Source organism: Limulus polyphemus, unplaced genomic scaffold (genome assembly GCF_000517525.1).
Source record: "Limulus polyphemus unplaced genomic scaffold, Limulus_polyphemus-2.1.2 Scaffold46, whole genome shotgun sequence".
Classification (NCBI taxonomy): Eukaryota; Metazoa; Arthropoda; class Merostomata; order Xiphosura; family Limulidae; genus Limulus; species Limulus polyphemus.
This window is the reverse complement of record NW_013665656.1, coordinates 342,581-357,620: the sequence shown is the minus strand read 5'-3', so window position 1 is coordinate 357,620 and position 15,040 is coordinate 342,581. Positions and strand designations below refer to the sequence as shown.

General features: G+C 29.8%; 1 protein-coding gene across 1 annotated transcript in view; it reads right to left on the bottom strand.

Moving 5' to 3' along the window:
- Positions 1 to 1,043: 1,043 nt before the first annotated feature.
- The window catches only part of LOC106462537 (ubiquitin carboxyl-terminal hydrolase 37-like), a 49,986-nt gene continuing 35,989 nt past the window's right edge, over positions 1,044 to 15,040 (bottom strand). The window contains exons 9-17 of the mRNA XM_013922475.2: positions 12,910 to 13,021; positions 10,655 to 10,807; positions 10,007 to 10,138; positions 7,704 to 7,863; positions 6,810 to 6,892; positions 6,300 to 6,357; positions 4,465 to 4,586; positions 4,035 to 4,243; positions 1,044 to 2,323 (exon numbers count right to left, since the gene is read on the bottom strand). Coding sequence (XP_013777929.1) covers positions 2,281 to 2,323; positions 4,035 to 4,243; positions 4,465 to 4,586; positions 6,300 to 6,357; positions 6,810 to 6,892; positions 7,704 to 7,863; positions 10,007 to 10,138; positions 10,655 to 10,807; positions 12,910 to 13,021 — 1,072 coding nt within the window. The 3' untranslated portion in view covers positions 1,044 to 2,280. The remainder of the gene's footprint in view (positions 2,324 to 4,034; positions 4,244 to 4,464; positions 4,587 to 6,299; positions 6,358 to 6,809; positions 6,893 to 7,703; positions 7,864 to 10,006; positions 10,139 to 10,654; positions 10,808 to 12,909; positions 13,022 to 15,040) is intronic.

Below are 15,040 nucleotides of genomic sequence, written 5' to 3'. Positions count from 1 at the left end.
AAAGCCCACTCCCTTTACATCCACTAATAGAAACCCAAATTGGTTCAATCTCCTTGCTATTATCTTTGATATCCTCAACTTCAACAAGATGTAACTCACATTTTACATATAAAGCCACTCCTCCCCCTATTCTTGGTAATATCTGCTAGTTAAAAGTAACATGTCATAATTTGTTTCAGATGCAAGATTCCTCTTATGGTTACATTGTCTGAGTCATTTAATGGGTTTTCCTTGGTTAAAGGATGTTTTTATGGGAGACTGTGAAAAAAATTTGATTTTAATACAATTACATTAATTTTACGACAGTACTTGAAGCTTACAGCTAGTCTGTGATATTTGTGTGTGGCCTAATTACAGTATAGTCTACTGTTTCTTTTATTAATGTTACTTAAATAACAGAGAAGTTTGGAGGCATTTTCAAGAACAAGATTACGAATACTGACTTCACCAGGGTTTGGTTTGAATTTTGTGCAAAGCTACATGAGGGCTATATGTGCTAGCCATTCCTAATTTAGCAGTGAAAGACTAGAGAGAAAGCACTTAGTCATCACCACCTACCACCAACTGTTGGACTACTCTTTTACCAAGAAATAGCAGGACTGACCATCACATTATAACACCCCCATGGCTGAAAAGGCAAGCATGTTTGATGGTAAGGGAATTTGAACCCGTGACCCACAGAATGCGAGTCAAGCACTTTAACCACATAGCCATGACAGGCCCTTCACCAGGGACAAAAAATTTCAAATGTTTAATATATACTTTATTATATGCTCATAAAATCAGAAGAGTGAGAAAGGTTACAGAAGTAGTAGGAAAAAATTAACAATATATAGTGATTGTGGTGTAGGAATGAATTGTACCGACATTTCTTTCATCAATGGTGTTAAAATTTTGGGTAAGGAAGGTGTCTTTAAAGATTCTCGTCCTTTGATAAAGTCACTGAGCTCTTGAGCACGTATTAAGTGTTGTTTTTATTGATAATTCACTTTCTTTTGAAAACAAAAAGTTAAATATATGCTTGAAATTAAATAAACTAGAAGTATTTACAAAATTTTATTCATCCAGTAATTCATATACAACTATGGCACAGAAACCAATCATTTCTGCTGGTTTGATTAATGAAATGGAAATCAACCTTACCTCATCATTTTTTGTACTATACAAATGAAAGAGATTACAATGAATGGACAAAAAGAAATTGCTTTTCAACTAACATAAATGACCCACACGATAGTTTAGTTTTTAAACTGTCCTGTAAGTAGTGCCATACCCTTTATAAGAATGACCCATTTAAGGTTTATTCTTTTATGTTTGAGAAACAATTGTTTCAAATTATGTTAACTATTAGTGTTAAACTGAAGAGAACTGATCACACCTATCACAACCCAGCTTCGAGAAAATTTTTTCTCAGAAATTTCATCAACTCGCTGAATGATCAACTATCATAATGAACATATTTCATTACATTCATACCCTCTAACATTCGAGTTTCTGAAATACTGGTCCTTTATTAATATTAACAAAGTATTATATTTTACTGATAAGTGAGAATTTCAGAACTCTGTGAGATATAAACACTTCTCATGAAGTAACACATCATAAACTTAAATTTAAATCATGTGGAAAATTGTGAAAAGAAAATGGCTGTTAGTATTGCATATCAAATCCTGATTTTCTTTTGTCATGACATGTTAACTTGGCATTTCTTATGTACTGAAAATAAATTTCACAAAACACATACAAACAAACAGGATAATAATTTCAACATATCAACAAAGTACACTACTTTTTTCTGACACTATTTGGGGGGGGGGGGGTCTTCCAAAAAAGTATTTCCTTGCTATATATATTTTTTTGATTGTCCATGGTAACTACGTAGTATACAAACAGTGATTATTAAATAAGCAACTTTTTGTTTTATGGTACCCTCACTAATCTCAATTTCTTTTTTAAAAGTACACGAACCACTAAAACATGCCATAAAACTTGGCACGTCTATTATATTGAATATTAATTGTGCGCATTAGTCCCAATCAACCTCTAATAAAAGTTATAAAACTGGAAGATTGAATCTTATAAACTTCAGATCAAAGAGAAGATAAAGAAACAAATGGCCCCTGTGTTGTGCTGTATAATACCTGCATATTAAGGTATAAAATAAAATAAAATAACGGACGGCCTATTTTTGCAATAACTGTAAAATGTTCTCTATGGCAGTTAATACGTTTGAAGGAAGGACACTATATATATAGTACACATTATTACTACAAAATATTCTTATTTTCTAGGCAACGTCTCCTCTCTGCTTGGCTCTCCCCATCTAAATTCAGAATAAATACAAACCAAGTTAGTTATATAGCTATAATCTTCCAATGTGCATTTAACAGACAATTAAAAACACTTACAAAAATACTGAAAAAAATAAACACTCGGTATACATAAGGAAAATTTAGGCATGTTTATAGATTCTTTTTAAAAAACATGTACACACACATATTAGTTAATAACATGTGACATAACTTTTACTGAGCAATCAATACTTGAATTAGATTAATAAAATTGCTACCTGTGTATATGTTCAGTTAGCAAAACTTAATGGCAAAACTATAGCAATTAAGATGCAAACTAAATAAACCACATCATTTTAAATACTGACTGTACACCTACATGTACATCTCAAATAGACCTTAAAAATAGACCATTTTATTTGAACAAGTTTGGATACTTGCATATGTCTATTACACATTCCTGATTTTTAGATGTATTAATACCACACCTTAAAAATACACAAACAAATTTGTACAAAAATGAATACTGTGTAGTTTAAAAGCGGTCAAGTTCTCATTTTTTAACTGATATAAACTTGTTTTTATGCAATATATTACAGCAAAAAAAATTCAATTTCTCAAGTAAAGCAATACGAGTAATCAATTATCATTTAATAAATTTAACTTTTAAAACCTTACTCAGTGCCAAACAATGCAATATCTTTCCAAACCGTTTTAAAAGTTCCTGAAAAATTTAGGTTAATGCAATGTTGTAACTTTCAAAGACTAACCTACAAACAAAACTATGCCATGCTCATCACCATTTAGCCTTATTTCACTCTGATCAATACTAAAACCATATATTCTGTACCTTATCATAAGTATTTTTTTATTTATTGTTGATTCTTAGCCTTATGATATCCAAGTAAACTGTTGTAGATATAAAGTTTAGGTATATCTGCCATAAAAACTTTGTTTTTAATATCATTGTTTTGTTCTGTTTGTTTTTTAAGCACCGAGTGATTTTTGAGGTTTGCAGCGTAAAAAGTCAGCTAAAACCAAAGAAAAAGTCTGTTGTTCTTGAACCTTAAAGTTAAAAAATGGGCTATTTGCCCTCTCTCCACTTCAAGTAATAGAATCCTGAGTTTTAATGTTGTAAGTTTACTGTTTACCCATTGGGTACAAGATGAATTCCAGTTTCATATATATGAGCAACTCTGGCATTTTAAAGTTGTAAAAGTATGAAACCCACAGGGCATCATGTATTATCTGATGTCTTTGAACAGTTTATATGCCATGCTTAGATTAATTTTCCTTTTCCAGTGCTTGAAAATATTAAGCTAGAGTGAGATATCACACACACACACAGTATGTTCTAGAACATATGTCTAGCTACTTTCAGATGTCAGCAGGACATTATGTATCTATATACAGTTAAAACAGATATGCATAAAAGTACAGCTGATGCTAATAATAAACCAATGATTAACTTTTTAGCTTACCATAATCATGAAGACAACATTATCTGGAATGGCATCTTTTCAATCTTTGGAAAAATTAGTATTACTAAAATCTCTGTTAACAACTCTAAGTTACACTACAAATTTATAATGGCCTGTATTGAATGTATCAAATGCATACACATCAAAAAAGGGGTTCAAAATGTATACTATGTTTCAGTATTTTGATTTACTTTTATTAGGTACAGTTTTCATTTTCACACACAATTTCTTTCTTTATTACAAAATTCAAATATGCACTTACTTTGTAACATAGAAGAACATGTAACCCGTAGTTTGTCGATCTCGGAGAACCTCTTCACTAGTTCTTTCTTTAACTACATCATCGTTATAGTACCACCACTGCTTCTGACTGAAGTCGTACACATCACAGAGATAATGGCCACTCTGTGCTGTCCTACCCACATGACTGACAATAGCACAAAGCTGGTAGGAATATGGCAGATGTCCTAACTGTGGAAAATAAATGCAAATAAACAAGGATACAAAACAACTAATTAGGTATATAAACACAAACAAAAAATTCATTTGTATCTTTAATTCTGATGCTGAAAACAAAAAAGTAGCTCAGTTGTACACTGTTACAATGAACACAGAGAAGCATAAGAAAGAGCATACAAAATCAATAACAAATCAGTTAATGAACATGAAACTCAAACACACAATAAACTTACTTCTAAGTTCTTTTCCATTTCTTCTTTTTCTTCTTTGCTTCTCAAAAGCCAAACTTTCTCGCACGTTTTTTCCATATTTACATTTCTATTTTCATCATCTACATTTCCACTACATGTTGCATCTGAAAGTAGAGATGTGCAAAATTATTAAAACAACTATTTGTAAAATATAACAGAGAAACAATTAACGTGGAAAACACCAGTTACTTCTACAAAATCAGACCAGTTGTTAACCCTATGGAAACAGCAGGATCAATGTGTACATGTCACAACCTTTTTACATTTACATTCCATATTTAACTATACTAATTTAAGCTTTAGTTTCTTAATTTCAAAATGAAATATTTAAATAAATTCTCATTATTCACCTCTGAGTCACATGACACAGACTTCTCACTTACCAGATTTTTTCTCTTTGTTTATAAGGGCCTCAAATTGGTCAACCAATTAAAAACACATACTATAGATATTGACAAGCCAAGACATAAAATTTCAACTTCTTATCCTTTTGCTTTACTTAGATAGCATTATACCTGTTCAACCCAAATCGACACACCCATCCCACATCCTGTCTTTTAAAAAATGTCTATAATATTCCGTCTGACATTGCTATTGCATAGATTTATAAATAATAAAAAAAATTCTAAACAACATAAAACAAACAACTGTCCATTTTGTTTAGTAGTAAAAGCTGACAGTGTGAGAACTTGATATGTTTTGACTAAAGGCACTGCTCCAAGCAGTAATGGCATTTATTTTAAACCTATTTATGGGTTAGTTAAAAAGTCAAGAGAAATTAGTAGTTTTGAGACATTCTATTCTAATATACTTTTCATGTTCTAAAATTAATATTTGAATGCTAGATGAATTAGTTTTGGACAGTTGACACAGTTTACTAAACCATAGAGTGCAAAAGGTCTTAAAGCTAATGTAAGTGCTAAATTTTTAATATTTTTTTTATTTGTTATATATTTTTTAACAAAAGCAACTCAAATGTAAAAATTAGGAAATTATTAGATTAGATAAAAAAAAAACTGTAAAAAAAATATTCTCAAAGAATGCACACAGGCTGCCATCACATGATGTAACTTGATAGTTTGTTTACCCTAACTCACCCCAAACGCTTACCAGGTGACTTACTGTCTTATTATGCTAATTAGACATGGCTAAAATAGCAATAAAACAATACAGTTAAATTAAACTAGAAGTGAAACCATTAGGAGCCTGAGGCTGTTTGAGATAAATCATAGTAATTGTCTGTTACTGTATTTTTGAATATATTTCACATTTTTCAACTTTAGCTATGGATGATTTCACTACAGTTTAGTGTTAGAGAAAACAAGAGAAAAAAATTTACTAAAAAAATGTGGTATTCATTTAGGAGGTGAATCAAATGAAATATGAAACTTGTAACATGAAATGAAGTATTTTTATTCTTAGCATGAAAATCACCTTTCACTCAGACTAATTCAATAAATGGTTTGTAAATTCACATACAAATCTTTCGCAAAAGTACTTTATTAAATAATATGATTTTTAGTGTGAAACAATACTTGTAATGTTTACTAAAAGTTTACAAGTTTCGTGAAAATACTCTTTGTACATTAAGAATTACAGTATGTATAGTTTCATTATGGTTACAAGGTCAATCTTTCAGTATGCATATGGTCATTGCAAGAACCAAATAATGCAGGGTTTGAAACTGGTTCACTATTCTAACATTTGCTCCATCTAGTTACTACAATTCTACACACCTTTTGCAAATTCCATTTTGTAACTTATACAATTTTTATAAAATTATTTACAACACAGAATAAAACTTTTCAAACACTAACCTTGAATGCTATTTTCAATGGCTTTACGAAACTCTTCCTCTTCTCTGTACTTAGCATCCTGAAATTAGTTAAACATAACATACATCATGTACTATCTACTACAAATACAGATTCTCACATTCCTCTGATTGTTCTACGATAAACAGAAATTATTACCCTGCTATGAACTTGTTATAAAATAAATTTCAAATACTGCTTCAGTTCTTCCTAGCCCTAAATCTAGGTTTCACTTAATTACCACAACTGATATATAACTTACGTGAAAAATACAACAATACCACTTATTTTTATTCATAACCAACACAATTTCCACAATGTCCTATACACTTTTGAAGTGATAAGCAGAAGAAAATAAGTAATTTCACTAATGAAGAATAATTAACTTAAAAGAAAAACATACTTAAGATAAAATAAAAAAAAAATTAGTATTTATAAGTGTCATTCAAATACACTTGCATCTTAGCTGAGCATATTATTTATAAAAGCCAAGTTTCCTTCATTATGACTCACCAATAAACTGGATTCTAAAGCTTCTTCTAGCTCTTTTTGTTCTTTTTCTTGATCTTTAATAGGTGATTGCTCCATTGCTTGCTCTAAAATAATTAAGATATTAAAAATATGTTTTTGTTTTAGCCTTTTCACTGATGTACTTCAATTTATCAATCTGATCTCACTTCCTCATTTTCAAAATTAACTATATGCAAATATAATTTTGTCATATAATCAAATTACACCTAGGGTGGTGAAGCATGATCTGTTGATAAGCAAATTGTATGTCACTGCATCATAATAAGGCTGATAAATTAATCATAAAGTGAAGAAAATTCAATAAAAATATTGTTAAGGATCAAGTCCTATTACCAAAATTACAAAAGTGCATGCTGTATTTTAGTAATAACAACAAAGCAAAGCAATCCAAATTAAAGATATATTTGACAATAAAATAATTTAATATTATGAGATAGATCCTAACCAAGTACATTATTTAACTAAGTTCCATTCATATCATCACAACACTGCTCTGTCTATATAATTTCAATCTATTAACAGTTATAATTATAATACTTTAGTCCTAATATTTTACTCTGGCCAAGCCACTTTCTTATTTTATGGATTGAATAGCTTGAGATTTACAAACCAAAAACCTGTCTCACTGTGATACTGTCTTTGGAGTCATATTCTATCATGTCCTTATGCAACACAATTTGACGGAAATAATGAAAAGTTTTATGTCTACCTTTTAAACTTTATTGAACATTACAATATTTCGCTTTAAACTATGAGAGATCCACCAGACCAATGTGGTAAAGTTGTTGTAATACATTTTTGTACCTCTCAAAACTTAAACAACAATCACAAAAAATATCTAAATTAAAAGTTGGAATCACTACAATGATTTCTTACCTGTAGTGTCTGGGGCTTCTTTAACAGGAGTAGATGCTGCTGCAGGTAGTTCTGGTACAGAAGGGTCTTCCCTTCCTCCTCTAAGACCAACAACTGCACACTGTCGATTCCACACTGGCTCTGGTTCTACATTTATTACAGGTCCAATAGCATCGTAGAACTAAAATTAAATTTGATAAAGATGTTAAAAACTAAGTAATATGTTGTTCAAAATGTTAAGACTTGGCAGACTTACACTTTGATTTGATGTTCTTATTACGTAAAGATTAAACCTATCACCAGTCTTATTATGATACATTACCACACAAGTTACCAATCATTAAATCATGGTTTGCCAGCTTATTCACCATAAACAATAAGACTTAAAATTTTTAGTATTGTACTTTATTTAAATGTAAATATTAAAAAAAACAGAAAAACATCGATTTTTGTGTGTAGTGGTATTTTGAATGCAGCACTACTTCAAATTAGATGTTTGTGATGTCCAAATACAAAATGTATAGAGTTTCGTATGAATTAGGAACTCAAATTACCGATATTGGCAAGCTAGAATATATAAGAACCTCTCATCTTTCTTTTCTATTTGCTAATATATTGCTCACATATTGAATCAAATACAGTAGCCCTGCTCACCTTATTCCATTTTTGGAAATGCTCCCTCATATACACTTACTTCTGTCTATGACTTTTGAATAACCAATTGAAAGCTCAGAATGCCCCCCTAGTAGCTTTCTCAGCCATTTTCATGTGTTAGGACACCATCTCATTCATTCGAATCAAGATTTCAAGGAGGTAGGTTGTGTCTTTAGCTGGCTCAAAAGTTCATATTTTTTTAGACCAAAATATAGCTTAGTTACTAAGCTTGATAAATTACAGTGGTATCTTATGGCTTTGATATAGTAATTTATGATTTTTTGGTTATTCAACTGTATATATATTTCATATACTAGACTACTAAAACACAGCCAAGAGAAGTTACTTTGAACAGACCAAAGGTCAGTTTATATTATTGGATACATTAACATGAGAGCATGTATGCCACATCATTGTTGCTTCTGTATTGTTAGCCAGGCACAGCTAAAAAGTCAATATAATAATTATATATAAATGTATAATGGTATGAGAGTTAAGCTATTTAGTCTAAATATTTGTGTTTTCGTGTTATAATTTATTGTCATTCTAGAACAACTTTTTATGGTGGTCACAAGATCAAATCTACTGAACCCGTACAGAGATTCATTAGTGAAAATAACAGACAAAATATAAAAAAATTTCTTAAAAAACATGTGATAACTATCTGGACATTACAATGATTTTGCATGCGAAATCTAAAAATTTTCTGATGCATAAAAGTATTTTTAATCTTGAAATGAAAATCACTTTCAATGTTGGATATGCAACATGCAAAAAGAAAAAAAAAAAGGACATGAGAAAAACATTGCTTAACAGACCTTAAATCTTAATATAAAACTTGATATTTTGCGTATGAAAGCATTGTAATGTTTACTGATAATCTGCCAAATTTCGTTACCATACACCAACTGATTTAAAAGTTATAGCATGAAAATTATAACAAGCACAAAATGGTTATGAGGTCGGTTCCATGATCCGAGCCTGTGCTGAAAGCGTTAAGAAGCTGACCGTTTATCAATTTTGAAGTTACACCACCATTATGCTAGACTATTACATGTAAATAGATGTTATCCTTTCCCCTTTTCCAAACTTTCTGTAATCTCAGGTAACCAACATTCATAGATATTTTCTAGTCATTTTTATCTGTATAAAATAAAAACATTACATAGCCAGTGCAAGAATATAAAATTTCAAATTATTTGAAAATATATCAGCATTTGCTTTTGGTATGGAGAAGTCAATTATATATCATTAAGTTAAATATACATTTTTTCAGCTGAAATAAATACATAACTGGGTCAAGGGATCAAAAAAAGAAGAAAGTCAACACTTTTCTCAAAATCTATTATTGTAAGACTTATATCAGAAATCCAAGTTTTTGACTTCTCACCTTCTGTTGAAACCCCAAAAAATCCAAAAATGTCACCATGAAAAGGGCAGTGTCTGCATTTTACCTAAATAGTTTGTTATGAAACAAGTAAAACATAACCCTTTCTATTCCAAAGAAATGGACAAAGCTGATTACAAGTTAAGAGGTCAACAAGCTTCAGACTCGCATATATTTTATTAATGCATGAAAAAAATCATGTTGAAAAGGATTTATTTATTTTCAACAAAACAAACTTATAAAAAATTGCATTTCTAGAAGAACATTCAAAGAAAAATCATACCAAATGTTCATTTTTGCTTCTTTCAAGAGCTAGCTGAATCTGTTCTTCTTCTGAAAGGTGAAGAAGCTCTGGCGATTCCCATTCAGAACTGTTGGTTTCGAGATGAAAGTACTCTGGGTCGCTAGATGAAGCCTGTAAGAAGGAATACAACTAGAAATTTTAGTATGTAATTAGTATACATACTATTGCATTTCATGAATTAGAATACCTAACTTCAAAATGGCCCCAAGCAACCTACCCTACTGTCAAAGTTATCCAAATAAAAGTAATGGCAAGAAGAGGCAATATTTAGTATTTATAAAACTTTCAATTTACATTGTTCACATTTTCAATTATAAAGCTATCATTTTTACAAAAATTAAATAACACTGGCTACTGATATCATGATCATGTTTTTGATCATATTTCAGAAGACAGTTATTCCTTATTAAACATTCTTAAAAACAATTGAATTAAACAAGAAGAGTGAGCCAGCTACTTCAGATTCACTGTTAATCACTCTCACGTTCATTATCAGTTTTCTGGGATCACTAAAAAATGCAAAACAATTATTATATAATATTAGAAATCTCTAAAACGATCTGTGGTTATTGAAATCCTTTTCACATTCAGTGCATTGTAACGCATTTCAAAAAATTTAAAACAAACCTTTGTTATTAAAGATGTTGGAAGGTCTGTATCTGCTTTATTTATATCTTCAACAATAACAGAATTTTCTTCATTCTTCTTTAGATCTAGTAAGTCATACTTCTGTTCATCTTTTTCATTCTGTTCATCATCTTCTTGGGTTTCATCACTACTCTGTATAAGTCATTAGAACAATAAATATACACACAAAACTAAACTCCAAGTACGTTTCTGGAAAAATAATGATACTGCCATATAAGAGTGTATATATATATATATATACACACATATTTTTCCAAACTTGTACACACTTAATTCTGCACAACATAGCATTTCAACATTACTGGCTTTAAAACCATCAGGCTGACAAAATTACAACTACCATGGTTTTAGCTGAAATGCTCATAAATTATATCAGTCAAGTTAGAGAATTACAACTCTACTGATTTTTAGCTCCAGCTCAATACAAACATAATTTAAAACTACCCATAAGAACAGTAAAAATGATTAAGTTTGTGAGTAACTTAACTCTCTTCAGCCTTGTGGCAGTATTTATATTAATTATTAGTAATCATTAATATTAATAACTTTAAAATTTAACCATGTCTGAAACACAGACACTCCAAACAAGTCAACAGCTACTAAAAGTTTCTGAATTAAAATTTAATTTTATGGTTAATTTACCATTTATAATGAATTAAAGACCATTACACAACACAGCTATAACTGTTATGTTAATTAATATGCTCTTAATTGTTGTCCTAAGGGAAAGGTTTCCCACACATTTATTCTACAAGATAGACAGACTCTGGGATTCTAGTTTAATTTCAGTTCATCTTTGTTCTTACATTACTTTACCCACTTCACAAAATAAGTTATTGTCCCATAAAACGTGTACACACACACACATATATGTATATCTGTTATGTTAAAATAGATAAAGTAACATGGCTGTGGGTAAAGACATAAATATTGGCCTAAATACTGAAAGTGTGGGTTCCCTTTATAAATTATACTCTGCTGACTCAGTGGCACTCCTGATATTCTAACATGTCAAATGTAAATTTCCACATGTAGACCTGTACAAGCACTTCTGACATGTAACTTTAAAGTAATAAAGATTACCACATTCATTTCATTTTTGACCAATCAATGGTGCTAGAGCACAAGACTGTACTAAACCCAAAACAAGTCTAAAAATCTGTCAATCACATCAAGAAGCCTTGCCTCCATAATGACCAACTGAGGCACCAACCAAACTCTTCATGGCCAGGTGAAGTCCATATTTACATTTCTTTGTGTTGTTTATGCTCATTATTGTAAGTCTATGCATAACAAAAAGTAAATAAAAGATAAGAGCATTTGTTGCAAGATTTACATTATTGATGAGTAACCCAACACAAATGCAAAATGACTGTACTAATATAACCCATGAAAAACTTTTAACTACTTCTTATAATGTTATTATCAATGCACTACTGATGTGCAAATCTATGACATTCTGGTATTATTCAAAATAATTACTTTATTCGGAAGTTCCACTTAAACTATGTGATTGTCAATGTACAAAATATCCACTCATTCCTATTTTGAATGTCAAATAATTGAGCACTGTTTTTATTAATATAGAATGTTGATCTTGAAAACAGATTTAACAATACTTGGCATAGAAACAGTGTTTAATCAGACAAATAACTAAAACTTTTGAATTTTCACTTTCAAACAAGAACTGTCATTCATTAATATATATCACATAACTATGATAGATGAGATAGTTTATTCTTAACCTTTTCAATGAATGTTTGCCATGAAAAGAAACTAGATAGGAGGTTTAAACATTCCTACTCCCCAGATAAAAATAAAGCTTAGGGAAGAAAAATCAAAGTTTGCATTAGTAGTTTGAATTTTTTTTTTAAATTTTATCAAAACAAATGCTAATAAAATTTTAATCAAAATGAAATTTCAAACTGGAAGATTTTAGTTGGTTTTACTCTGTAGGTGATTTGAGTGGGAGATCAGAGAATTTTTGAAATTTAATGTTTTCATGAACCTTGTAAAAAAAAACAACAATATACATATATATATATATATACGTATATAACAACATTAAGTCAGCTTTTTAAACACATACACAAAGCACAAGCACTGGAAACATAGAAAGCTAAATATACAGAATAAAATAGAACTTACAAAGATAAATTCAAGAAATTACATTTAAAAAACTATTACTAACAAATATTAAAATTATAAAGATGTTTTTTTTTTGTATGACTTACAGAGGGAACTACAATCTTTTCTTTTCCTACACTGATTTCAGCATCTTCGTCTTCTGTGTTGTCCAAAACAATCACTCTACTCTGGACTTCCTCTTCAACTATGATGTTATCACTGTACAAAACATTCATTCATTCCCATTTTGAATGTCAAATGGTAGTGCCTTATTTTTATTAATACACAGAAATAGTGTTTAACAAGACAAATATCTAACACTTCTTGTATCTTTTTCAAACAAAAAGTTCAATATTAAGTCATGTAAAAGTCTTGAGTAATTCAATTTTCACACTAATACTAAACACAACCCTGCTAATTCTCTTATCTTAAAACTAACTTGTATACTTTTTTCACAAAATGTATATTTTGTTTCTCACAGTTGAGCTTCCAATTCAAACATCGAATGTGTGTCCTTAGAGACACTACTTAATAATATTTTGAACCTCCCAGCAAAGTATTTAATCATTATCTCTTTCAGCAGGGGCTCGGTCCCTAGGACTGACCTCTTAATCATTTTGTGCTTGTTACAGTTTTCATATTATAACTTTTAAATTAGTAAGTGTATGTTCATGAAATTTGGCAGGTTATCGGTAAACATTACAAGACTTTGATAACCAAAATATCAAATTTTTTAAAATTAAGTCTTAAGGTTTGTTAAGCAATGTTTTTCTCATGCCTTTATTCTTTTCGCATGTTGCATGTGACCTGTCTTGACTGTGTTTTAGTGGACTAGTATTTTGTAAAATAGTCACGTTTCAATTATTATACATTATTACTATTTACATATAAGTTGTTAAACTTTTTTTCTTAAAACATAGAACAGTAAATAAAGAAGTAAAGCAAACAATTACATCTTCTAGCTACAATCTTTGAACTCATTTGCTGCTTGTTGTAGATTGCTAACCCTTATAAAAAATTTTATGTGGAGGATGTGAAACAAAATAATCTATTTTAGGTTTTATATTTACATTTGAATAACCAAAAATCATAAATTACTATATCGATACCACTGAATTCCTTCAAGCTTAGTAACTAAGCTGTATTTCAGTCTAAAAAAAATATGAAATTTCAAGCAGATTTAAGACTCAACTTACCACCTTGAAGTTTTGTATCGAAAGAACGAGATGATGTCGTAACACATTCTGAGCTTTCAATTGGTTATTCAAATGTCATAGACAGAAGTAAGTGTATATAAGGGAAAATTTCCAAAAATGGAAAGAGGTGAGTTGTGTTTGATTCAGTTCATGAGTAATATATCAACAAATAGAAAAGAAAGATACGATGTTCTTATTTTATATTCTAGCTTGTCATTATCAGTAATTGGAGTTCCTAATTCGTATAAAATTATAGACTTTGTATTTGGACATCACAAACATCTAATTTGAACCAGTGCTGCATTCAACATACCATGCAACACAGAAAAATCAATGTTTAGGTGTGTTTTTTAATATTTACTTTTAAATTAAGAAATGAAATAATGTATAATACTAAAATTTAAATTATAATCTACAGTTTGATACCAAACTTATGGACATAAATTCATAAAATAGTAGCTCAATAACATTTTGAATGCGATTCAACAAATGTGATGACATGGCCTTTGATCAGTGACCCCAGCATTCGAGTTAACTCTTTCAACACAGGCTCAGTCAATTTAACTGACCACATGACCTCTTTGTACTTGATTAGTCTTTATAGATTTAATACTTCTAACTTTCAATATAGTTTGTATATCTTCACAAAATTTCGCAGTATTTCAGTTCATACAAAAAATCATATTTTTAAGTGAAGTATTTTTAATAGAATAAAAATTTGTCCATGAATATGTTGAGTATTTGTTTTGAATAGTCCGTGTGCAAACTAATTAAAAATAATTTTCCTCATCTCAAAAATCTAAAATTTCTTTTGTGTAATCCCTAAAACCTTATAAATGCATTTCAAACTTTTTTTCAGTAAGACTTTATAGCTTGTCTGTTATTTTCTCTACTCGATCTCAAAATAGGATTGGTCAATTCAATCAATCTTGTAACCACCCAAAAAAATCTAAATTACCCTTTTTTTCTTTCTAGAATGACTTCAAATTACAACATGAAACTACATTTGTTTATCTTAAGTATCTCTAAGTTCGTAACATTA